We start from the raw sequence: 27929 nt of genomic DNA on the forward strand, positions 1-27929 counted from the left end.
TAAGTGGTACAATGGTTTATAAACCTCATGAGAACACATCTTTAACTAATGTGGGACACACGCATAGTATAAGAGTTTGAAACACACGTACTTCAACATATATATATATATATATATAATTTTTTTTTAATTTTATATATATATATTTTTTTTTGAGGTTAAAGAAATGTTGGTGTGTCTTTTGACAAAGACAGAATTTGTGTCAGCGGAATATCATTCTTCGATGCAGAAGTAATGGACCTGGTTGCTCAAATACTTTAATCTCATCGATGTAAGACTTTCTCAACATCCAACTTGGAGCAAAGCACTATTTATAGGATTGAAATCTGAGAAGGCACGCCAAGGAATCTAAGCTGTGTTGGAAATGGCAAAGCAATTTCTATTTGCAATAATACTTCATGGTGCTTTTACTCTCACAGTCCTTGTTCATTCCCAGGATCAATTAGGTTTGACAATCTAATTCTTTTGACCACCATTATATATCAGTTGTATCACTCTAACCATAAAATTAATTCCTTTCTATTTCAGGCTTCATCAGCATCGACTGTGGGATACCAGAAGGCTCAAGCTATAAAGATGGAGCAACAGAAATCAATTACACATCAGATTCAACCTTCACAGACACAGGTGTAAATGGGAATATTGCACCCGGATAGAGGACCAATAATATTGATCAGCAGTTCTGGACCGTCCGCAGTTTTCCTGAGGGAACCAAAAACTGTTACACTTTAAGACCTTCTCCAGGAAAAAACAGGAACTATTTGATCCAAGCGAGTTTCATGTATGGGACCTATGATGCCAGATGCATCAAGTACATCAACAAAGGAAATTATGTATATATCCCCATCAGAAGACATCTATATTTGTCTTGTAAACATGGGCAATGGGACACCTTTCATATCAGTGTTAGAGCTAAGACCTAGAGAATTTTGCAACCCAGATTGCAGAATTAGAGGAACCATTTCTAGTTTTGTATAACACCGCTCTCTATTCCATTTCTAATTCCTCACCATCTTTTAAAATTTTAGAGCTCCCAATTTTGATTTAACTCGGACTATTCGCTGTATGTCATTTCAGAGATAAAATTGTTGGACATTTTTATACCTCATTATCCTTAAATCTTGTATTTCTTATCGAAAGGGTCAAGAAAAAGTGTCTTTTCAGCATGTACCTTAATAGCTGGCTGTACTAAGTGTTACCAGGAGGATGCTCACTGAAAGTGGCTTACCTGTAAGTTTTATAAGTTGTTGAACCACAATCGAACCGCCGAAGGAGATCCAGTGATCCTGATTTAGGTATGTAAGTATTATTGTTCAAAGGTCTTACCTCTAACACTGATATGAAAGGTGTCCCACTGCCCGTGTTTACAAGGCAAAAACATAGATGTCTTCTGATAAGGATAGATGCATAATTTCCTTTGTTAATGTACTTGATGCATCTGTCACTGCCAGTGTCCCACTTGTTTACTCCAAGATACAAATCAAATGTTGGGGTTTTACCTTTGCCATCATAGTTCCCATACATGAAACTCACTCGGATCAAATAGTTATTGTCTATGCCTGGTGAAGGTCTTAAAGTGTAACAGTTTTTGGTTCCTTCAGGAAAGTTGCGGATGGTCCAAAAAACAGTTGTTCAAGAGAATTGGTCCTGTAATCGGTTGAAATATTCCCATTTACACCAGTATCCGTGAAGGTTGAGTCTGAAGTGTAATTAATATCTGAGGTGTGGAATGCTCTTCACCAAATGCATCCAACAAAGGCACCAGGCCCTGATGGTATGTCTCCCATTTTTTATCAAATGTACTGGGATTTAGTTGGTGCAAATGTGATTGATTGTGTGCTAAAAATTCTTAATACTGGAGTGATGCCTTGTGGTGTGAATGAAACCAATATTTGTCTTATTCCTAAAACTAAAGCCCCCTGTAAAATTACTGAGTATAGATCTATCAGTTTGTGTAACGTTATCTACAAGATAGTATCTAAGGTTCTTGCTAATCGCTTGAAAAGGATTCTTGCTGAGGTTATTGATGAGTCTCAGAGTGCTTTTGTTCCAGGGAGAATCATAACCGATAATGTGCTAGTGGCCTTTGAGACCATGCACTGCATTGATGGGAGGAAAAAAGGTAAGGAGGCTCTGATGGCCTTGAAGCTCGACATGAGCAAGGCTTATGACAAAGTGGAATGGCTTTTCTTGGATATGATAATGAGGAAGTTGGGCTTCCACGAAAAATGGATATCCCTTATGTTAATGTGCATTACTGCGATCTCCTACTCGGTTCTGATAAATGGGGAAGCAAAAGGCAATATCATTCCATCACGGGGGCTAAGACAGGGGGATCCATTATCTCCTTACTTATTTTTGTTGTGCACAGAAGGGCTGTCCGCCAGGTTGAGAAAGGAAGAGATTGAGGGCAACATTAGGGGAGTCTCAGTTAGGAAGGGGGCACCACAAATCTTCCATCTTTTCTTTGCCGATGATAGCATAATATTTTGTATAGCGATAGTGGATGAGGGTAAAAGAGTACTAAAAGTATTGAAAGAATACGAGGCTGAATCAAGGCAGAAATTGAATAAGGAAAAGACTTCCTTATTTTTCAGCAAGAATACAAACAGAGGAGTCCAAGTCGAAGTGAAACAGCTATTTGGGGCTCAAATTATTCAGCATCATGAGAAGTATCTCGGGCTGCCTCCGCTTGTGGGGAAAGGCAAAAGGAAGGCTTTTAGTCGTATCAAAGACCAAGTTGGAAGGAAAATAACCGGATGGAAAGGTCGGTTACTCTTAAATGCGGGTAGAGAGATTCTTATCAAAGCGGTAGCACAAGCAACCCCTACCTATACTATGAGTTGCTTTAAACTCCCAAATACGCTTTGTAAGGAACTTAATTCTATGATGAGCAAATTTTGGTGGGGGCAAAAGGATAAGGAGAGGATGCTGGCTTGGATTACGTGGGAAAAGCTTTGTCACCAAAAGAAAAGGGTGGAATGGGGTTCAGAGATTTCAAAACGTTTATTCTTGCTCTACGTGCCAAGCAAGGGTGGCGAATCAAGCAAAACCCAAACACATTAGTCCACAGGGTGCTCAAAGCAAAGTATTTTGCTAATACGACGTTCAAGGAAGCCCAAATAGGCTGTAGACCCTCATATGTGTGGCGAAGTTTGGTGGCAGCCAAGGATATTGTAGTATGTGGTGCCAGATGGGTTGTGGGCAATAGGGAGAATGTGAAGATCTGGGAAGATAGATGGATCCCCACTCCGGACTCTTTCATGGTGGTAAGCCCAAAAACTCCTCTGGAATCAGAAATGGTTGCATGCCTCATTGACAAGGAGACAGGGTCCTGGGNATTGGTGATCCCCTGACCAGTCTATGTGGTAGTATGGTAGATTGTGATAATTTATTATACTAGATATTATGGCTTTGGAAATTATATTGTTGATGCTCACAGATTATAATGTATAGTTTCATGGTATCTACTTTGAGAAACTTTGTGTTTCATTATTAAGTGATTCTTGTCATGTTATTATTATTGAAGATGAAACTTGCATTTCCCCCACCCCCATTAAATATGCTACTTACAGGGCTTTAGCTTATCCCACTCTCTAATAGTTTTTCAGATAAATTTGCTACACCCCGAGCATGGAGCTTGTTTAATTGGTGGTAATTGGAGCATTATGCTATTTGAGAGAGTTATGCTATGATTGGTTGGTGACTCAACTTACTAAACTCATTGAGGTCATAGTTAATTCTATTGGAGGTTGGATACTTAGTGTTTGTTAGCCTTAGGTTTTGTAGGCCTAACTTCTCTTTTGAGGTTGTGTATTCTAGAAGGGATTGTGGTTTTGTGTTATCCATTTGGAACTTGGAAATATATTCATGTATTATTTGGAGGCACATGTTTCGGGTTATTGTTTGTAAATGTGTTATAAAGCTCTGACTTGTAATATGAAGATTTTAGTATGGTTATTTATTCTTATTATGTGTTGAGGAGGAAAAAAAAAAAAAAAAAAAAAAAAAAAAACAAAATCAATCTCTTACGTTCTCGTTCTTAATGGTTCTTTCCCACGCTTTGGACTCTTTTGGGTTTGGGGTGTGACAAATACAGGAGCAATAATCCTGAACAACAGTTGTGGACTGTCCGCAGTTTTCCTGAAGGAGCCAAAAACTGCTACACCTTAAGACCTTCACCAGGCAAAGACAGGAACTATTTAATCCGAGCGAGTTTCATGTATGGGAACTATGACGGCAAAGGCAAAACCCCAACATTTGATTTGTATCTTGGAGTAAACAGGTGGGGTACAGTTGCAGTGTCAGATGCATCAAGTACAATATCCAAGGAAATTATTCATTTGTCCTCATCAGAAGACATCTATGTTTGTCTTGTAAACACAGGCTATGGGACACCTTTCATATCAGTATTAGAGCTAAGACCTTTGCCGAACGATACCTACATACCTAAATCAGGATCGCTGGAGCTCTTTGATCGGGCGAATTGCGGCTTAGTCAATCAAACTTACAGTTAAGCCATTTAGATCTAGCATTCTTCTGGTAAGACTTAGTGCAGTCATTTTCAATAAAATGGGCTCACATAACATTCGTTTCTATTAGGTACAAAGATGATGTTATTGACCGCATATGGTCACCCTTTGGCGCAAGTCTGTGGAGAAACATTAGTACCATTCAAACGGTTGATTCAAGCTACAACTCTTACCAATTACCATCAGTTGTCATGAGTACTGCAGTCACGCCATTAACTACAAATGATTCCATAGGCTTGTATTGGTCTCCCGACAATGCAACCTCCCAATATTATTTTTACATGCACTTTGCTGAAATTGAAAAGCTTCAAGCAAACCAGTCTAGAGAATTCAACATCTTTCTGAATGGGAAGTTGTGGTATGAAGCTCTTTCTCCAAGTTACTTGGCCGCTACTACAATATTCAGCCGAACATACAGAACAAAACCAGACAATGAAACTTATTTTCAGATTTGGATCAATAAAACCGAGACTTCAACCCTTCCACCCCTTCTCAACGCTATCGAGATTTACACACTGAATCAGCTTTTACAAGCACAAACAGACCAAAAAGATGGTAAGTTCTTTTCACGTGAATTATTATTGATATTTACACATTGAAGTAGCTTTGCAAATGTTCATTACACCACATTAGTTTTCGTAACTTCTTTCATCTCATTTGACACCTATGATACAACTAGTTGATTCTATCAAGAATATCAAGTCAATGTATCGAATAAAGAGAAACTGGCAAGGAGATCCTTGTGGCACTAGGGATTGCTCGTGGGACGGTCTTAATTGCAGCTACAGTAATTTTGATCCACCCGGCATCATATCCTTGTAAGTTTATGCCTTCTAAATGAATCATATATCCTAACCTTTCAGTCAGATTCCATACCTCAATTTATTGTTCATGCAATTAGGAACTTATCCTCAAGCGGATTGACCGGGGAGATAGCTCCTTTCATTTCAAATCTTACAATGATACAGTATTTGTAAGTATTTTATATAAATCCGAAAATGTCAATTTTTTTATTCCTATTAAAACGGAATAGCACCTTTTTTTTTTGTGATTGATATTTAATATGATAGTTTGTTTATTTCAGGGATCTATCAAACAATAGCTTAAATGGAACTGTTCCAATTTTTCTGTCACAGTTGCAACTCTTGCGAGTTCTGTAAGTTGCTCAGAATTTGAGTTTCTATTAGCAAAAACATAGAAAACATACTTACTCTCATTTTACAGAAACCTACAAAATAACAACCTCTCAGGGTCCATTCCTATGGAACTCATTGAAAAATCAAATAAGGGATCACTTTTGCTCAGGTCTGCTATTTACTCACAAAATTATCATTGTTTCTGTTTTCCTCATTTTTGCGTCATTACCAAATTTTTTTCTTGAATGTAGTACTATATATCATATATCTAAAATCTAGGGCCAAAATTTAGAGTTCCATATAGCTACTTAGTATAAGATAATAGATTATGAGGTATCAGCTGCAGTTTCAAGTTTTACATACATTGTTGATACTAGTGTCGGAGGAAATCCAAATCTTGCTAGTAATGGAGGAAATCCAAATCCTTGTGTGTTGAGTCCTTGCCTAAAGAAAAAGAATATTGTTATTCCAGCAGCAGCAGCAGCAGTTGTCAGATTGGTCATCCTCTTATTAGGCGGGCTTGCTCTCTTATGGCACCTTAAAAGGAGGAAGAAAGGTAGAAATAGAATAACTCTTTACACATTTTAGATCTCAAAAATATCAAATTTTGTGTGAATGCAAATGAATTTGTTGACAAGGATATCATTTGCTTCAATAAATTGTCATACCTTAGCAGATGTGCCTGCTTCAGGTGAATGATGTATCCAATGAACAAGGTGGGGTGTTAGAGTCCACGAAACAGAAGTTCACATACTCAGAGGTCCTGAGCATTACCAACAATTTTGCAAGCGTTATCGGGAAAGGAGGCTTTGGAACAGTTTATCATGGCTACTTAGACGGCTTTCAAGTTGCTGTGAAGATGCTTTCACCATCATCAGTTCAAGGGTATAAGGAATTTCTGGCAGAGGTAGGTAACAACTATTTTAACAGTGAGAGTGATAGTCACAATAGCCAGTGTTTTAGGCTGATATTAATCACCTTTAGAGAGAACAGAAGCAAGAGATCGAATGGTGTAATTAGGCCCGACGGATTACATCTAAAGCAAAAACTCCTTAATGGTTATATATTTATTATACTAAACTATATACTACAATAAACCCAATGTAGAGTATAAATGGGATTATATTTGGCTATGTTTGTTCACTTTAAAACCATGGTAGCTCATGCAAATATATTATAACATCTCCTCAAGTAGGGATGGCTATGCCCATTGGGTAATGGATATCCAACACTACCCGATTCAAATGTTCTGGGTAATACTCGGTTCTTCATGGGTAGAGCTTAACCGGGTAGGATATGGATATTACCCGAATTGTTTGGGTAGGGTACGGATATTATCCAAACCCGACCCATATTTAAAAAAAAATTAAAAAAAAAAACCCACTATGTCCTTAAAAGCACTCGTTTTCAAGTCCTCCAAGCCATCCAACCTGTCTTCCCCACACCAAATCCAAGCCTTCAAATCCCGACTTAGCCACAATGGTGAAGAAGTTCATGGAAAAGAAGTTGTCGTATTCTTTATCAAAGGCGGTGAAAATGGTGATTCTGTCGGATGTGATTGCAGAGGAATGAAATTGCCGTTTTTTCGCTGAAGAGGATTCTTCCCGTTATCGAAAAGATTCGCCGACTCCAGCAACAGCGTTAGAGGCAGATCATCAAGAAGAACGAAATCACGCTACTCCACCTTAGTCAGACTAGCTGATCTCTCTCTCATCTCCACTATGTCTCCATGCTACAATGGTATCACTCTCGACGCCGTCGTTTCCACCCCTACCTTCCTCCAAATCTCCGATCATGTTTACGACCTTCTCAACGGTCTCTCTCTCTCTCTCTCTCTCTCTCTCTCTCTCTTAGTCCTTGTTTGCTTGCTCAGAAAATTTTGTGTTTTGATTTTACTTTTGGATTTTTTTTTAACAATGAGGTGGAAAAAATACACCATAACAGACCAAAGAGTGGGAAAAAAATACACTTGGAGGGGTTATAAAGCTCTTGGTTAGTTTTTAAGTTAAAATGTTTTGGATTTTAAAATATATATATATTAAATGGGTTTCGAGTAGGATATGGATATCCATAGATAATATATCCGGGTAAGATTCGGGTATGAGTACTAATGGGTATTGATATTCGGGCATCCATGAGTAAACTTTTTGGGTAGGGTATGGGTATGCTCAATCCATACTCTACCCATGGCCATCCCTATCCTCAAGCTCAAGGTAGGGGAGTAATATTGAAAAAAGTATAGTTTGGAAAGAATGTAAAGGCCGATCCAGTGAATTGAAGCCCACCAAGAAAATATTGAAAAGTTGTCAAAGAGAAAGAAATCTGTGAAGAGCATGATGCACATGAAAAATGTGGAGAGACCTCTGCGGAAAATTTTCTCCAACACGTGTACTTTATGGAGCATGGACCTATATGGAACTTAGATAGTAACTCAAGCATGCCACTAGGATGGAACTGGCACAGGAGTGCTCCATTCACAGGTGAGACACATGTAGGATGTCTTTAGAGCACAAAGTGGTGCACGCATCCACAAGGGAGCATATGATTAGTATTGAAATGGTCCATAAGGATGTTTGCAATCCTTAAACAACAATGTGAGAGGACCTGAATGCATATACAAGGAGTCTAGGTATAGATGGGATCCCGATCAACTAGATCTTGAGTGTGAACACTAATGTTGACAAGGAATCGACAACAAAAGTTGATGAGGAGTAGAAATTGTTGCTTTAGTACCATACTGAAATAGAAAGAAAGAAACAATGGGCTTATTGCGAGATCTGGCAAGCTAGTGAAGACAAGGTTCGGCATAACCCTATTATAGCAAGAAGCTTAAAGGGCTTAGGTGCACTGGGTAAATTAAATTTAGAGGGTCTTTTGCTATTCATGTATCCCAACTTCATTCTCTAGTGGATTATTGACCGCCTGGAGGGTGGCAGAAAGGTTTTTTACTGAATACTTCGATTTCCTCTTTGATAACATATCGTTATGTTATCTTTGTGTTTGCATCTCTCTTTCCTTTCTCCTTACCTTTTAATTACTGCTGTGTTTATAATTAATTATGGTTTAGAGTATGTTATCAATTTGGATATAGCTTATATTTCATATTCCGCACAAATATTGTTTGATTATAAGCTTGTGTTGGTAATTTTGTATTTGGGGTCTAAATGTTCATTGGTGTTTTATACGCTATTTGAACTTTCAATTTCTTTCACAACTCACTTTATTTGTCTCTCCCTCTCTCATATTTGAATATTTTGAAGAACTAGCAAACCTAGCCACCTCCACTGCCACCCACAACCCACAGCCACCTCCACTGCCTATAGACCACCATTACCACCCTGCTGCCCACAACCTAAAGCTACCTCCAATGCTCAAATCCACCAAATTTGCAACAAAATCATCTCAACAACAACCAAAAATCACACATAAAAACAACAAAATTCAACAAGCTCACAAATCCTCCAACAAACACAAACACACCTCAACATTATTTCGATCCTAACCTCGACTGCAAACACAGATCCAGGAACACAACCCAATCAACAACCCACCACCACCAACAAAAACCCACCTCAAGAACCACTACCCACATTCTAATTTAAAAATAAAAATAAATAGATAAAATAAAAAAATAAATAAAAACCACCACCACCAGGCTTGGGTTGGCGGTGGCTTGGTGAGCAGGGGCTGATGTGTGGTGAGGAGTTGGAGAAAGAAAGAAATAAAAAATAAAGGGGAGAAGAAAAGGACTAGATTCAAGGAAGAAGAAAGAAGAAAGGTGAAGTAGAAAGAAAAAATAGAGAAAAAATGGCTAGAGGAAGAAGCAAAAAAAAAAAAAAAAAAAAAGAGAGAGAGAAAATGAATGAGAAGTGCTAGGTTTGGGTTCGGTGAAGATGAAACTAGAAAGAAGGAATGTGAAGAAGAAAGAGAAAGAGAGATAGAGAAAAGATTAATTTAATACAAGGAGAGAGAGAAATCAATTAAAATATATATATATATATATTTCTTTTTTTTTGCCTTTGAGCTACAGTGCACAACCATCTTTAGCTGTGCACTGTAGCTGAGAAACCAAATCTTTTGGCTATAGCTCCACCATTATAGCTCTACTTTTGTGATTGGTGGTGCTAAAAATAGCAATATGGTTTTTTAGTACCACCAATGCTAATGCTCTTAGAAATGCTATGGTGTATAGCTAGGGCTTAGAAAGGTTAAAAGAGAGGGATTAGGTCTGGACAGGTTCCCTAGTGGATCCCTTCTTATTTCCTTAAGTGGGTTTTGGGCCTAGTGTGTTCCAAGCCCAATCCTAGGGTAGCATGAAGCTTAACCACGGGCTTGGTCCCTTGGACCAGGTTCAAGGCCGGAACTTTGACATTCAGCCCTTTTATTCTAAATAGGTTGCTAACCCTTTCACATAATTTAAAGCCCACTCCGTTTTAAGGCTTAGTATTCGGCCCAGGTCTCTACACTTTGGATTTTAAACCCACATGCATAGTAAACTGTTCAGCCCACCTTTTAAATAAATTAGTCCATGCATGGTTTCCATAAATTAATAAAATGCCATCATATTTTCTACATTCACATTTTAATCCATGTTCATGCACATTTACATTTAAATCCCAAAAATTTATAAAATCATGTTTTAATCGCAAAAATTCCCAAAATCATGTTTTAATCCCAAAAATTCCCAAAATCATATTTTGACTCGGGTCTTCCTCAAAAATTGCTTTTGACCTGGAACTTTCCAATATCCATATTTTGACCTTGGTTTTTCCACAAAATTACATTTTGGCCCCAAATCTTTCCAAATTGCAATAAAGCCCTCCATCTTTTCAAAAATTACAAAGAGGCTTTCAAACCCTTTGGAAGTTGTTTGAAGTCATTCAAATAACTTCCAAGTTCTTTTAATCATCTTTAAGTCCACACTTTTTGCTCGTCTTCATTTAAGATATTTGCTTTGCAACTTGTGTGATGTTCATGCTTATAGTTTCATGCTTACCTTTGGATGATTTAATCATGTGTTATGCTTGAATGCTTTTTAGCTTTGAGTATATTTCTTTCGTGCTTCTTGTCATGTTCATGTGTCTAGATCTACATGTTGGTTGCTATGTCATGTGCTTCTAAAGCCTTTCTATCTCTTGTTATCTCCTTTTTCTTTTGTTTTGGCCCTTTTAGTAAGGTGCAGATTTAGATCTTGTGGTCTAGACATACATCCATGCACCTAGGCCTATATTAAAGGATTTAGATCATTTCCATTATGCATGTCTATGTTTGCTTGCATGCTTTTTTGCTTTATATCCATGTTTGCCAGTCTAGATCTAGGTTTTACCATACTTTGTACCCCTTGTGGGTTTGCTGGTGTGGTCGTTTCTATCCCTCCTAGGGATTGATTAGGTGTAACCACTTGTGATATACACATCTGTGGTGTTGGTGAGCTTGATACACACCCTTCTTCACCCCATGTGATGTTGATATGCTTGCCTTGCGTCACCCATTTGGCTTTCTTGTTGGAAAATTTGGTATTGCATCTCATACAAAACACATAGCGGAAGCAACAAATACGGATCTACTTCATTCATGAGAGATAACATGTAACCCTGAATTCTAGAACAAAGAATAGAAAGTGTACCTTGATGCAGTGAAATTCAAAATCAAGACTTGAGAATACCTCTAATCATCACCCAATTCCACATGGTGCCTGAGAAGAGTGGCCTCTCAATCAGTCTTTACGTACATTGATTCTTAAAGAAAGTTCTTCTCATTGTAGGGAAAAACTGTTTTCTTTTCTTTTCATCATGCGTACATTCTAACTACCTTTGTAGTTACTTTATTTAATAACTCTTATTAAATAAAAAATGATTATCTAATTGGGTTAGCCTTTTGGGCCTGCCCAATTGGGCTTTAGTTTTTGGCTTAAGATGGGACCAAATGGAACAAATAAAACTCTAGCTCCAATGGACCTTGGGCTTATCTGTTAACTCTTGACAAGTCCAAAGTTACCATTAATTATATTTAATACCACTATATAAATATAATTGCACTCTAGGCCTTATTAATAAATTATATCCCAAGACTCTATTGATATCATTTGACCCCTTCATGAAATATCCACAGTGAACAAAGTCATAATGAACTGTCACTTTGTAAACAACTATTTTATCCTTGAATACCTAGTTTAATCTTTTAGTTATTCATATTTATTGAAATCTGATTTCAAAAAATATAAATTTTAGTAACTCCTTACTAGAGTGGGTGCCTTAAATAACTAATTCTCATTAAACTTATCTCAAGGGAATATTTTGTGTTTATATAAAAAGAGATTATGGATTCTATCTTGAGAATATGTGTTTCCTCAACACTACGTGTGGTTACCCAACATACTGAGGTTTTGACCGTCAATATTAGATCGCACTTCTGATATATCAAAGTAACTTACATTTAATGATTGGATTCACTATCCTCTCAGGATTGAGAGTCTATGAAATTAGAAGTCGTGAGATTAATCATTCAGGTGATAGTTGTTGATTGAATAATTAATCTCACAGCAGTTTAGTTCAATATGTCTTAATACTTAAGACGCATCAACAAATCAACTAGAAGTCTTCATTTCCATGATCAAGACAAACCATCTTAGTTGGTGTGTTATAGTCTTCACAGATTAAATGTCCAAATTTATCACTGACTATGAATTATATTTTGAGTTTACAAGGAACTTGTGATTTATATATTTTGTAACTAAATTGCATAAATCACATACAATGTATCTCAAGGACTATGATAATGTCTCGTTATTTCATTTATAAATAGTTTCATATAATTAAACAATTTAATTATTTATGACATGCCAATAAATTGGATTTTATGGCATAAACCCCAACAATCTCCCACTTTCCCTAAAAGACAATTTACTATATATCTGACAGTTATTTCCCTTTAGAGTAATTCATAGTCACTCTAAGGTAAGGTTTGGAAACAAGTTTCAGCCAAATTTATTGAATAAATTATCTTTTCTATTACACTTAATGTGTATTTTCACCACCTAGGATGAACACATATCTTGAAGTCCAACTTCATGAATCACAATCAAACTGCAAGTCAGTATTTGTACAACTAGTTACTATCAAAACCTCACTTTGGTGGACAAGCATATAATCACTCATTCTCCTAAGATATTTGAGTATATGCTTTATTCCCACTAAATTAAGTAATCTTAGATTCAACTGATATTTGCTTACCATGCCCATCGTAAAATAGATATTTAGCCTAGTATATAGCATAGCATAAAGACTTCCTGTTGATATGGTATAAGGAACTGTCTTAATATGATCTTCCTTTTATATGTCTTAGGACTATAGTCCTTTATAAAGGAACTTCAAACTTAAAAGGAAAGAATCCTTTCTTGAAGTATTACATGTCATACTTGGCTAGAATCTAATATATTTAAGCAGTTTGAGATAGACCCAACATCCTAATTTCTGAATTTTAACAAAATTTAATTTTTAGGATGTGACCAGTTTTTCCCAAGTACTCTATATCAAACTGGACTAGACAAAAATATATATATATATATATATTATGATTCAGATGCTTGCTTTAGTCCATAAATGGACTTTAAGCAATTTGCATACTAAACACTACTGATTCTTTGCTTTGAACAAGTCTAGTTACATCATATGGATGTCTTCTTGAAGATAGCTACTAAAAGAAGCTTTCTTGATATCCATTGCCATATTTCATCTAAATGAAATATAATGAATAAAAGAATCTAGATAGAGTCAAACTTGACTATTGTTGAAAAAACATTTCATAGTCGAACCATTTCTTTTTGAATAAATATTTTCACCACTAGTCTTGACTTTGAAGGTTTACACCTTCTAATCTATCAATCTCATTTTCTTCTAGACCTATTTGAAAACAATAGGCTTAATGCCATTAGGCGCCTCTACAAGTTCTAGACTTTAAATAGAATCTAATTCTATTCACATCACCTTGATCTAGTAATCCATATTCATATCATCTATCGCCTTTACATAGGATTGAATATCAAATTCATATCCTTGTGGAATAACTTCAAAAGTTTATACCAAAAGTATGAATTTATTTGGTAATTGATAATCCTCCTGCTACGATATTGCACCGATGTAATAGTTATCTATAGAATAATGTCTCGTGGTGCATCTAATACAACCATCTCATTTCTAAATGTCTTTTATAGTTGTCCTATAACAAATTTTGACATTTTTCTTCTAGAACAGTCTACCTTTAAAAGAGCCCTATTCCTTCTTTATGTATGCACTAACTTAAAGAAGTCATTGGAACTTCATTCCTTTACAAAAGGGAGCCATAGATCATATTACCCTCTAAATAGAATTCATAGACTAGGAATATAACAAAATAATGGTTTAAAAAGCCCATCTTTAACCAATCTTGAATATCATTTAGATTATTAAGATCTAGACATAAGTGCCAAAACATATACAATACCAAAGGATGGAAACTTTCTCTTTAAAAAGTAAAACATGTAAATTTGCATCTAGAAAACAATCATGGACAATGCTTAGCTTTACCAAAACGGAAACACTTTCTTTTTGGTCATACTTTTGAGTCTAATTTCCTTTGGCAACTACTAGGGCAACTAGCTTGTCCAACTGTTTGGTATTATAATTCCTTTTCTTACCACCCTTACCTTTCGCTTCAGGCTAAGAATTTGAATTAAGTCATATTGATCATAGCCTTAGCTTTTAGGATGTCTTCCATTGCGAAGAACTCACTTATCAACTCAAATAATATAAAAATGATTTACTTTTTTTCAAAATAATCTGAATTGATCAAATGATTCTAACAAAGACTTGTGGATCATATCCATACGAGATTAACATTTAATCTCTTCATCCAAGAATTCCAATTCATTTAACAAAAATATTTTCATAAAATGATATAGAATTGGAACTCCTTAAGCCTTTCTTAGCACTCAATATGATTCATACCAAACATCTCATTTAGACTTAATATAAAGTCTAAGTCTAGTACTAACTCTTGCATCTCATGTTGTAACACAAATGAGAAAGAAGCCAATGTAACATTTTTAGCATTTCAATACTGAATCGGAACATATTTATGTACTTCAGCTTCTTTAAGCACCATGTCCAAAAAATTTTCTTAGTTAATGTGATTCAATGAAAATAGTAGCTAGAGAACACAAATTTATGACAACTTTATTTTGAGACTATGAACATAAATACAAGGATATTATAATTTTGTATCCATAACCATTTAGTATAGAACTCGAAAACCATACTATACTAGGTGCAACAACAACCTAATCCCACAATTAATATTCCTCAGCATAGAGTGAATATCAACCACTATGATCAGGTGAGAACTATTCTTATTGTTAATGCTATCATGGTAACTCTTACCAAACAAAAATAATTTGCCCCTCTTCCTTTAGCCTCTAAGTAATAATGACATAGCTCTTTTGGGAGGTTAACATTACACATAGTTTAGTGACACCATTATCTAAAATCATGTGTAGCCACATTTTATCTCCCTTATAGTGTTTAAACTTGTAGTACCATGAAACAAAACACCCTCCTTGGGGATCACGAGGCATATACGCCAAAATGAGTTGCTTGTTCACACTATTTTAAACAAGTAAGTTCAATCCTATAGTACTATGAAGTAAACACCGTCCTTTGGGATCGCAAGGCATATATGCCAAGACGAGGTGCTTATCCACACTACTATGAACCGATAGTGGAGGCCGTGAGATCAAACCCTTGTATTTCTCTCCCACTAGAAATTTTAAAACAAGTGGATTGTCTTGACATCATCATGATTTTATCACAATTTTAACCCTACACACCAAATGTATTTAATTGTTTAAATTTGATGTGATCTGACTATGTCACGTCACAGTAACATAATGAACATTCATGTAATTACAAAGAAGTTTAATCATGTAACTGTGAAGTAAATACCCTCCACATAGAATGCAAGGCTCGAGGCCAAGACAAGGTATCTATTCATATTACAATAAACTTAACAAAAGGGTTATTTCAGCACTCCTACTCGTTATTTGGGTTTTTCTCTAAATAATTATGATCCCATCACAACTAATAACCTTGCACTTGTTAAAGGCTCTAATCTCATTAGAATCACTAACTAAAATGGAAGTCCTAAACAATTTAGGATTCCTTAAACTCCAGTGGATCAAAAATTAGTTATAAAGAACTCTATCCTTAATTTACTAGATAAAGAATTCTAATCTTATTAGAAACTATATAACTTTAATTAGAATTTTAATGTCTTTAAAAACCTCTAATTAAAATAAATTAAGGATTTTTAATAATACAACAATTTCAATCTCATTTGAATGTTTCTTAAAAGATAAGTCTTAAACAATTTAGGACTAAGAGTTTTATTTAACTAACATCTTTGATCTCATTAGGTCTTTTAGTTAGATAATGATCAATAAATATGCTTAACTTTTAAGGACTATAAAAATTAATCACTTTATATAGAATCATGTGTAATCTCATCACACACAACCTTGCCTTTTATCAAAGTTTTAACACTTAATCAAAAAGTAAGTGAAAATTCAAAATTCAGTACCTTTGATCAGTCAAATCTTTTCCTTAATCAAAAAAATGAAGAAATACATCACAAAGTCACTGTCTCATTCAATCGATTCTCGATTCCTATTCAATAAGTCAAAAAGAACATTCGATCGATCGAAAGGGATTCTCGATCGATTGAGACAATGAAGTATTTTGTCATAGAGTTTCTGCCTGGTTCAATTGGTTCTCGATTCCTATTTGATCAATTTAAAAGAACATTCAATCGATCAAAAGGAATTCTCAATCAATTGAAACTCGCAAAACTAAATTTTTCTCAGAATTTTCTGGTAACTGTTTTTTACATCATCATTGTTCATCAAAAACTCCTTTCAATTTTATGAATGAAGATTCACAGATCAAACATTAGGGTTTTCAATATCAAGATCAAGAACCATAATAATGCTAGAAACCTTGAAAACATAATCCTAATCTCATTAGGAATAAATTTAAAATTCTTTAATTCTAGCATTAACATATTGCTTAATCATAAATATATATCACTAGACTAACATCTGTACATGCTCATCATTTAATATAAAAAAAAAAAAAAAAAAAAAAATTCAATCATACATGTACGTCCAATGTAAAACATAAACAAACAAGTGTTAATAGCAAGTTGTATTTTGCATAAAAAACTACTGCAAAATTTTGAAACACCAAGATAAAGATAATGGTTTTCTTAAATTCAAAAACTCAATCACATGTTATACAAGCATGATATTGAAGATCGCTCTGATACCAATTGTTAGAAAATTTGGTTTTGCATCTCATACAAAACACACAGCGGAAGAAACAAACACGAATCTACTTCATTCATGAGAGATGTCATGTAACCTTAAATTTTAGAACAAAGAATAGAAAGCATACCTTGATGCAGTGAAATTCAAAACCAAGACTTAATAATACCTCTAATCATCATCTCAATTCCAAATGGTGCCCAAGAAGGGTGGTCTCTCAATCAGTTTTTATGTACGTTGATTCTCAAAGAAAGGTCTTCTTCTTCTCATTGTAGAGAAAAACTGTTTTCTTTTCTTTGCATCATACATATACGTACATTCTAACTACCATGGTAGTTACTTTATTTAATAGCTCTTATTAAATAAAAACTAATTATCTAATTGGGTTAGCCTTTTGGGCCTGCCAAATTGGTCTTTAGTTTGTGGCTTGAGATGGGACCAAAGGGAACAAATATGACTTTAGCTCTAATAGGCCTTGGGTTTATCTGTCAACGCTTGACAAGTCCAAAGTTACCATTAATTATATTTAATATCACTATATAAATATAATTGCACTCTATGCCTTATTAATAAATTATATCCCAAGACTCTAATGATATCATTTGACCCCTCTATGAAATATCTATAGTGAACAAAGTCATAATGAACTGTCACTTTGTAAACAACTATTTTATCCTCGAGTACTCAGTTTAATCTTTTAGTTATTCATATATATTGAAATTCAATTTCAATAAATATAAACTTTAGTAACTCCTTACTAAAGTGGGCACCCTGAATAACCAGTTCCCATTAAACTTATCTTATTGGGATATTTTGTGTCTCTATAAAAAGAGATTATGAATTCCATCTTGAGAATATATGTTCTCTCAATGCTACATGTGGTTACCCAACATACTGAGGTTTTGACCGTCAATATTAGATCTCACTCCTAATATATTAAAGCAACCTACATTTCATGATCAGGTTTATTATCCTCTCAAGATTGAGAGTCTATGAAATTAGAAGTCGTGAGATTAATCATTCAGGTGACACTTGTTGATTGAATAATTAATCTCACAGTGGTCCAGTTCAATATGTCTTAACATTTAAGACACGTCAACGCATCAACTAGAAGTTTCCACTTCCATGATTAAAACAAACCATCTTAGTTGATGTGTTATAGTCTTCATAGATGAAACACACAATTTCATCACTAACTATGAACTATATTTTGAGTTTGCAAGGAATTGCGATTTATATCTTCTGTAACTAAATTACATAAATCACATACAATGTATCTCAAGGTCAATGATAATGTCTCATTAGTTCATTTATAAATAGTCTCATATAACCAAACAATTTAATTATTTATGACATGCCAATAAATTGGATTTTAGGGCATGAACTCAACATTTCTTTGCTTCTTTTACATCTTTTCACATTTGCCGACATGTTCACGCTTGAGTTTATGTGTCGTCCGTACTCCAATCCAATGGAACTATGGACACTTGATCCAAACCTACATTTGTTCCCCTAGGACACCCCTTTTGTCTACTGGCTCGTTTCTTTTGTCTTTACATGTACAGGCATGGAGTGAGGACGTCTATAGCAAAGGTGCAACCTTCTAGGAGTAAGCAAAAAGGGCAAGGATGCAAGCCAGAGGATGTAGGCCCACAAAGGGCAATGTTCAGTAGATTAGGGGGACTAACCACTTTAGAGGTTTTTTCTTTCCCCCTCTCAAAGCCTCTTCTTTAGAGCACGTATTAGGGTCCCTTTCCATGTACCCCATTTTTACTTTTCCTGCTCCTTGCTTGGGCCGTGTTCCCTGGGTATGGCAATATCTATTTTACCTTTCCTGTACTTTGTTGGGCCATACCCTTGGAACATTGGCAACGTTGCCCTATGTGGTTGCATTATGCATGATGTATGTATATCTATATTTTCATGTATATGGGTGATTGTGCACACTGTATGACAGATTCTTAAGGCTATGTGAGTGCCCCTTGCTAGTTAAGAGAGCTTTTGGCCTTGTAGTATGGGTATGCACTGAAGGAGATTGCTATAGGTGCATATTCATGCTCTATTGTGTGCAGAATCAATGTGGTGTGATTGTCTTGATCCATGTCACCAAGTGACATTGGTTTCCCTATGTATGCAACACACATTAACATGCTTAACACTTTGGAGGGCTTCAACTCGTCATGGTACTAGCATGTCGATACACATCGTATACATAGACATGAAACTCTGCCGTGTTTTCTCCATGAAAATGGGGCATCCCTATTGCCGTATTCTTGCATTGAAAGCTTGGAGAGAATAGCATTTGGCGTGCTATGACACATTTGAGGTGAAGCACTGTTGGATTTCTGCCACGAAAATAAGGCGAAATGCTGCTAAATTTTTGCCGCAGAAATTTGGCAATGACTTCAAACACACTTGAAAAGCATCGATCAAGACCACACCCATTCCAAAACCAAACCTTAAAGCCCAAAAAATTTAAAGCCTCGAAAGCTAATGCCAATAGCTTGTTTTCAACTACCAATGTCCTTAAATTATGATTTTACCAAAACAAATGATTGTCTACGGACAAGCATTGTAGGGTGCCTAACACCTTCCCCACACATAACCAGACCTTTAAACTCAAAAATCAAGATTTTTTATCCATCTGTATTAGATTAGGAGAAACGACCTTTTTCTTAACCTAGGATTAGTAATAAAATCAAATAGAGTTAGGTAACTAATTACACCTTAGAAAAAACCTAATGATTGGTGGCGACTTCACTTACCCTTGGTAATTTTCATAAAATCAACTTATATTCCAATCACACACCTGAGGTATAACACACCTCCATATCACATCTCTCACACCAACGCTGAGATATATGAAAAGGTGCGCGAGCGTCGTCATAATGGGTGGTTGAGCAGCCACGTGGCGTCGATAGACTGGCAATTCCACTGGGACACTTAAAGAGATCAGCCTTTAGAGCTTTTGATAAGATCCTAATCTTTGGACATTGGCTTTCAAAAACATTGAAATTGGCATTAGCCTCCGGGGTTTTCTTTTTGAAAATTGCTTTTACAATATCCTAGGGTAGTGAAGCTTTTCAAAATGGTTTTCCAAAAACTGGGTTTGAGGTATTTTTGTATGTGTGAAGCTTTATCGTATTCCTAAAGCATACTTTACAGCTTTCTTTCACATTTGCAAACCTAGGGTAGTAAGACTTAATTTTTGCTACACCTTTATCTATGCTTATATCCATTCTGCTTGGAAAGTCTTTCCCATTTCATTTCAAAATGCTTGACATCACCCCTCATATTAGGTTGAACACAGACTCAGCGTTAAAGGATAATGTTGGATCCGTACACCTTAGATAGTTACTGGATGTCAAATTGTCGGCTTTTCCTAGGTCCATGGTGGAAAAAATTATGTGGAAAATGCCCCCTTAATCTACTCTATCCCACAACTTCTATGAAGGGAAGGGTTAGATGATCAAGGTCCCCCCTAAGAATAGGACCAATTTACCAGTTAAGTTGTGTCTCATGTAGTTAGCCTAAACTACATAAAACTCGTGAGAACTATGAAGAGCCAAATCTGAGTGAACATCCCAACCTAGGGTAGGATATCCTTCATAGGATTGTTTTCAAAATGAGTCAAAGGGAAAGTTTCCAATTTCCGTTTACATATTTGCACTTTTTGCTTGCATCAATGAGTCATGCTCTACTCCAGGTTCTATCCATCCTGTTTACATAGCATTTATGATTAACCCCTAGGGAAAAGCAACCTCGTTGCTCACACATTAGATCATACCCGGTCCCTAAGGGTTTCCAACCCTACAAGGGCATGTATGCATTCATTAATGGCTCCACCATGTAAATGTGTATAGATAAAATTTGTGGCAAGTAGCCAGAATTCCACACCAAGGAGGACATTGCCAATAATTTAAGATCTTCTTGGAGAAGGCATGACCATTCAAAATGAAGCCTCTTCATTGTAAATTTGAATTTCATTGTACTGTAAATGTCCTACTGTTGGAGCCATTGCCTATAGCCCATGTCCTGGGGGCATTGTAAAAAGCCAAATTTTGTAAAAGTATTACTTTCTTTGTAATCAAAAGAGAATGGTCCATCTTGCAATTTCAAGCATGATATGAAAGTTCTGATTACTTGCCAAGCTTATGCATTAATTTTGCATCAATATAGAAACTCACCAAGATACAAACCCGCTCAAGGGTGTAAGCCAAAATTTCGAAAATGATAAGAGCATGTCCTTAGGAATTTTGTTTGCAAGGGAACAATTCTCAAATGAAGGTATGATCTTTGCCTGCTTGCATAACATTGAGAAACCCTAAAAGGGACAGTCCCAGAACCGCTCATGCATTAGTATCCACCTGAGCCCTAAGGGTCCTCGACCCTACAAGGGCATGCATGCATTTGTTGATATCTTTCCATAAAGACAAGCAACTGAGTCTTTCCATAGAGACAGGAAAGAGGCCAAATTTTTCTTCAAAGTCACCAAAGGGATCAAACTTTTTTTTCCTTGTATCAGATGCCTTTGTATCGAAATTGGTTTCTTTGTCCAAGGATCATTGTGAATATTGTATCAAAAAAAGATCTTTGTATTTGCTTTGATTGTTGCAAGAACCTTTGCTATACAAATTGTGCCAAATTTTTCATAAAAAGGACATGGTGTTGTGCCTTAAAATTTTCATTGTGAAAAAGGGGTTCATCCCAAGATTTTTCAAAACCTATGCAAATGTTCAGTTGCTTGCCACAAAGAGTTTTGCATCACTTTAGAAACTCATTCAATGACCAGAAGTCCAAATCATGGAACTTCTCCCCCTTAATTGCAAAATGAAATAAGGCCATGCTTAAAACATTTGGACATAAAACTAACATGAGTTTGGTTTTTTGTTTCCATCATGAAAATACCTCAATGGTGATCCCAACTCCTCACTATCCTGTTCTTTCTCAAGGTGTGAGACAAAATGTGGGAAGTTCGGGCTCCTTGCATCTCCAAGCTTGTACAAAAGGATATGTGGCAACAATGAAGAGTGAGTAGAATGCTGAATGGAAGCAATGGACCATTTTAGTCAAAAGACAACATTCTTTGGTGGGAATGCAAAATGGGAATTGGTTTCCTTCATCTAGTTGCAAACCAAGGTCTCAGTTCATATATGGGCTCTTCAAGATGATTTGGTTGGACCCACTGCCATATGGCATTTGAAATTAGAAAGGAATAAGCATGAGTTACTACTGAATGCTCGTACCATCATTGTCTCGACATTATGGTAGCTCCTTAACATTTCAATTGATAAAAAATGGAAGAAGAGGATGGGGAAACTTTCTAGAGGAAGTACTCAAAGATGAAAAGAGAAAGGGGCACCCAAGTGTGCTCTCTAAAACTTGAAAATGAGATGATCAAGACATTCCCGAAAATGTCTAAGGCTCCAGTCTATGGAGAGATCAGCAGGACCCAAGTCCATGGGTTTTGTTAGTCTCATAACCCTAGGGGAATGAATTGAGGATGGTCTGAAGAACAAGAAGCTTCTAGAGATATTCTCCTTTTCGTCACACTTTAGATGATAGACTAAAAAAGGCTAGTGCTACCAAGAAGACCCTTGATTTGGCTTTTGCAATCCAAGCCAATTGATTCATATGGTTAAGATTGATGTTAGCAAAGTCTTTGGAGTTAACTCTTCTTAAATTTCCATCAACAGCATAAATTCCTAAGGGTGACCAATCCTCCTACTGCTTGTCAAGATGATTTCATGATTAGTTTGTATTCGACTGTTCCCAGCATTGAAGAAAGGACTTTCAGAATCAGCCCTTTGGGCATGCACACCAAAAAGGTCAAAGAGGTCACATTGAAACAAAGGTGGTAGAAGATAGATGAGTCAGTATTAATTCGAGAAAAACTATGGAACTTCCCTAACATCACTTCCAAGTGTGAGAATTATGACCTAATGGTGGGCTCCCAAGTTCGAGTTGATATGTAGCCAATCTTTGCTTATAATGCTTGTTAAGGGACCCTGATTTCACTTCAAATATCTAGTTGATGTTGTTAACTAGTTGCATGAAATTTTCAAGAAAACCTTAAGAATAGGGAGGATGTTGAAGCTCAGCCCATTTTGAAGACCTTTATGGGATCAAGATCTCTTTTAGAGGGAATGTATTGCCGATGCTAGGCTCAGAAAGACCAGGCAAGTCTTGGCTCGTCTCCATTAAGAATCTTTAAGAGGCCATTTAGATGGTCGAAGAACCAGACAAATGCCATACTGGGGCAATATTTTTCTCGATTCTTCTCCCGTGTAAAAAGGGGACAAAGTCAATGGCCGCATGTTAAGATTCAGAATCCAGGCTTGGTTTTAGTAGATTACTTAGAGGGAATCTGGTCCTCCGAGAACAGAGAATAGAAGAAATGTAAAGAATTTAGAGAAAAGGAAAGAGAGAGAGAGTTAAGCAAATCTGGAAAAGAAGAGAAAGAATTATGCAATCTTCTATAATTCCCTTTATTAGCTCATAACCCCCTCTTATACATTCAATCCGTAACTAACTAACCAATCAGTAACTAACTAACCAACTGCTCCAACGGTCATCCACTAACTAACTTCCTCCAGGTCAGCATATAATAGAGGTGCCTAACATAAAAAAAAAAAAAAAAAAAAAAAAAACAATTCAATCATACATGTACGTCCAATGTAAAACATAAACAAACAAGTGTTAATAGCAAGTTGTATTTTGCATAAAAAACTACTGCAAAATTTTGAAACACCAAGATAAAGATAATGGTTTTCTTAAATTCAAAAACTCAATCACATGTTATACAAGCATGATATTGAAGATCGCTCTGATACCAATTGTTAGAAAATTTGGTTTTGCATCTCATACAAAACACACAGCGGAAGAAACAAACACGAATCTACTTCATTCATGAGAGATGTCATGTAACCTTAAATTTTAGAACAAAGAATAGAAAGCATACCTTGATGCAGTGAAATTCAAAACCAAGACTTAATAATACCTCTAATCATCATCTCAATTCCAAATGGTGCCCAAGAAGGGTGGTCTCTCAATCAGTTTTTATGTACGTTGATTCTCAAAGAAAGGTCTTCTTCTTCTCATTGTAGAGAAAAACTGTTTTCTTTTCTTTGCATCATACATATACGTACATTCTAACTACCATGGTAGTTACTTTATTTAATAGCTCTTATTAAATAAAAACTAATTATCTAATTGGGTTAGCCTTTTGGGCCTGCCAAATTGGTCTTTAGTTTGTGGCTTGAGATGGGACCAAAGGGAACAAATATGACTTTAGCTCTAATAGGCCTTGGGTTTATCTGTCAACGCTTGACAAGTCCAAAGTTACCATTAATTATATTTAATATCACTATATAAATATAATTGCACTCTATGCCTTATTAATAAATTATATCCCAAGACTCTAATGATATCATTTGACCCCTCTATGAAATATCTATAGTGAACAAAGTCATAATGAACTGTCACTTTGTAAACAACTATTTTATCCTCGAGTACTCAGTTTAATCTTTTAGTTATTCATATATATTGAAATTCAATTTCAATAAATATAAACTTTAGTAACTCCTTACTAAAGTGGGCACCCTGAATAACCAGTTCCCATTAAACTTATCTTATTGGGATATTTTGTGTCTCTATAAAAAGAGATTATGAATTCCATCTTGAGAATATATGTTCTCTCAATGCTACATGTGGTTACCCAACATACTGAGGTTTTGACCGTCAATATTAGATCTCACTCCTAATATATTAAAGCAACCTACATTTCATGATCAGGTTTATTATCCTCTCAAGATTGAGAGTCTATGAAATTAGAAGTCGTGAGATTAATCATTCAGGTGACACTTGTTGATTGAATAATTAATCTCACAGTGGTCCAGTTCAATATGTCTTAACATTTAAGACACGTCAACGCATCAACTAGAAGTTTCCACTTCCATGATTAAAACAAACCATCTTAGTTGATGTGTTATAGTCTTCATAGATGAAACACACAATTTCATCACTAACTATGAACTATATTTTGAGTTTGCAAGGAATTGCGATTTATATCTTCTGTAACTAAATTACATAAATCACATACAATGTATCTCAAGGTCAATGATAATGTCTCATTAGTTCATTTATAAATAGTCTCATATAACCAAACAATTTAATTATTTATGACATGCCAATAAATTGGATTTTAGGGCATGAACTCAACATTTCTTTGCTTCTTTTACATCTTTTCACATTTGCCGACATGTTCACGCTTGAGTTTATGTGTCGTCCGTACTCCAATCCAATGGAACTATGGACACTTGATCCAAACCTACATTTGTTCCCCTAGGACACCCCTTTTGTCTACTGGCTCGTTTCTTTTGTCTTTACATGTACAGGCATGGAGTGAGGACGTCTATAGCAAAGGTGCAACCTTCTAGGAGTAAGCAAAAAGGGCAAGGATGCAAGCCAGAGGATGTAGGCCCACAAAGGGCAATGTTCAGTAGATTAGGGGGACTAACCACTTTAGAGGTTTTTTCTTTCCCCCTCTCAAAGCCTCTTCTTTAGAGCACGTATTAGGGTCCCTTTCCATGTACCCCATTTTTACTTTTCCTGCTCCTTGCTTGGGCCGTGTTCCCTGGGTATGGCAATATCTATTTTACCTTTCCTGTACTTTGTTGGGCCATACCCTTGGAACATTGGCAACGTTGCCCTATGTGGTTGCATTATGCATGATGTATGTATATCTATATTTTCATGTATATGGGTGATTGTGCACACTGTATGACAGATTCTTAAGGCTATGTGAGTGCCCCTTGCTAGTTAAGAGAGCTTTTGGCCTTGTAGTATGGGTATGCACTGAAGGAGATTGCTATAGGTGCATATTCATGCTCTATTGTGTGCAGAATCAATGTGGTGTGATTGTCTTGATCCATGTCACCAAGTGACATTGGTTTCCCTATGTATGCAACACACATTAACATGCTTAACACTTTGGAGGGCTTCAACTCGTCATGGTACTAGCATGTCGATACACATCGTATACATAGACATGAAACTCTGCCGTGTTTTCTCCATGAAAATGGGGCATCCCTATTGCCGTATTCTTGCATTGAAAGCTTGGAGAGAATAGCATTTGGCGTGCTATGACACATTTGAGGTGAAGCACTGTTGGATTTCTGCCACGAAAATAAGGCGAAATGCTGCTAAATTTTTGCCGCAGAAATTTGGCAATGACTTCAAACACACTTGAAAAGCATCGATCAAGACCACACCCATTCCAAAACCAAACCTTAAAGCCCAAAAAATTTAAAGCCTCGAAAGCTAATGCCAATAGCTTGTTTTCAACTACCAATGTCCTTAAATTATGATTTTACCAAAACAAATGATTGTCTACGGACAAGCATTGTAGGGTGCCTAACACCTTCCCCACACATAACCAGACCTTTAAACTCAAAAATCAAGATTTTTTATCCATCTGTATTAGATTAGGAGAAACGACCTTTTTCTTAACCTAGGATTAGTAATAAAATCAAATAGAGTTAGGTAACTAATTACACCTTAGAAAAAACCTAATGATTGGTGGCGACTTCACTTACCCTTGGTAATTTTCATAAAATCAACTTATATTCCAATCACACACCTGAGGTATAACACACCTCCATATCACATCTCTCACACCAACGCTGAGATATATGAAAAGGTGCGCGAGCGTCGTCATAATGGGTGGTTGAGCAGCCACGTGGCGTCGATAGACTGGCAATTCCACTGGGACACTTAAAGAGATCAGCCTTTAGAGCTTTTGATAAGATCCTAATCTTTGGACATTGGCTTTCAAAAACATTGAAATTGGCATTAGCCTCCGGGGTTTTCTTTTTGAAAATTGCTTTTACAATATCCTAGTAAAATATTTTCAAAACTCTAAAATATTTTTCAAAAATGATTTTCAAAATGGTTTTCCAAAAACTGGGTTTGAGGTATTTTTGTATGTGTGAAGCTTTATCGTATTCCTAAAGCATACTTTACAGCTTTCTTTCACATTTGCAAACCTAGGGTAGTAAGACTTAATTTTTGCTACACCTTTATCTATGCTTATATCCATTCTGCTTGGAAAGTCTTTCCCATTTCATTTCAAAATGCTTGACATCACCCCTCATATTAGGTTGAACACAGACTCAGCGTTAAAGGCTAATGTTGGATCCGTACACCTTAGATAGTTACTGGATGTCAAATTGTCGGCTTTTCCTAGGTCCATGGTGGAAAAAATTATGTGGAAAATGCCCCCTTAATCTACTCTATCCCACAACTTCTATGAAGGGAAGGGTTAGATGATCAAGGTCCCCCCTAAGAATAGGACCAATTTACCAGTTAAGTTGTGTCTCATGTAGTTAGCCTAAACTACATAAAACTCGTGAGAACTATGAAGAGCCAAATCTGAGTGAACATCCCAACCTAGGGTAGGATATCCTTCATAGGATTGTTTTCAAAATGAGTCAAAGGGAAAGTTTCCAATTTCCGTTTACATATTTGCACTTTTTGCTTGCATCAATGAGTCATGCTCTACTCCAGGTTCTATCCATCCTGTTTACATAGCATTTATGATTAACCCCTAGGGAAAAGCAACCTCGTTGCTCACACATTAGATCATACCCGGTCCCTAAGGGTTTCCAACCCTACAAGGGCATGTATGCATTCATTAATGGCTCCACCATGTAAATGTGTATAGATAAAATTTGTGGCAAGTAGCCAGAATTCCACACCAAGGAGGACATTGCCAATAATTTAAGATCTTCTTGGAGAAGGCATGACCATTCAAAATGAAGCCTCTTCATTGTAAATTTGAATTTCATTGTACTGTAAATGTCCTACTGTTGGAGCCATTGCCTATAGCCCATGTCCTGGGGGCATTGT

The 27929-nt window shown here is 36.1% G+C and overlaps 1 protein-coding gene across 1 annotated transcript in view; it reads left to right on the forward strand.

The window, feature by feature from the left end:
• The first annotated feature begins 4694 nt into the window (after positions 1–4694).
• LOC136061643 (probable LRR receptor-like serine/threonine-protein kinase At1g05700) overlaps positions 4695–27929 on the forward strand; it is a 48333-nt gene continuing 25098 nt past the window's right edge. Inside the window, exons 1-7 of the mRNA XM_065759665.1 lie at positions 4695–5087; positions 5212–5350; positions 5434–5505; positions 5617–5688; positions 5757–5837; positions 6046–6157; positions 6345–6575. Of these exons, the coding sequence (XP_065615737.1) occupies positions 4724–5087; positions 5212–5350; positions 5434–5505; positions 5617–5688; positions 5757–5837; positions 6046–6157; positions 6345–6575 (1071 nt within the window). The 5' untranslated portion in view covers positions 4695–4723. The remainder of the gene's footprint in view (positions 5088–5211; positions 5351–5433; positions 5506–5616; positions 5689–5756; positions 5838–6045; positions 6158–6344; positions 6576–27929) is intronic.

This window comes from Quercus suber, unplaced genomic scaffold (assembly GCF_002906115.3).
Source record: "Quercus suber isolate HL8 unplaced genomic scaffold, Cork oak 2.0 scaffold_337, whole genome shotgun sequence".
NCBI lineage: Eukaryota > Viridiplantae > Streptophyta > Magnoliopsida > Fagales > Fagaceae > Quercus > Quercus suber.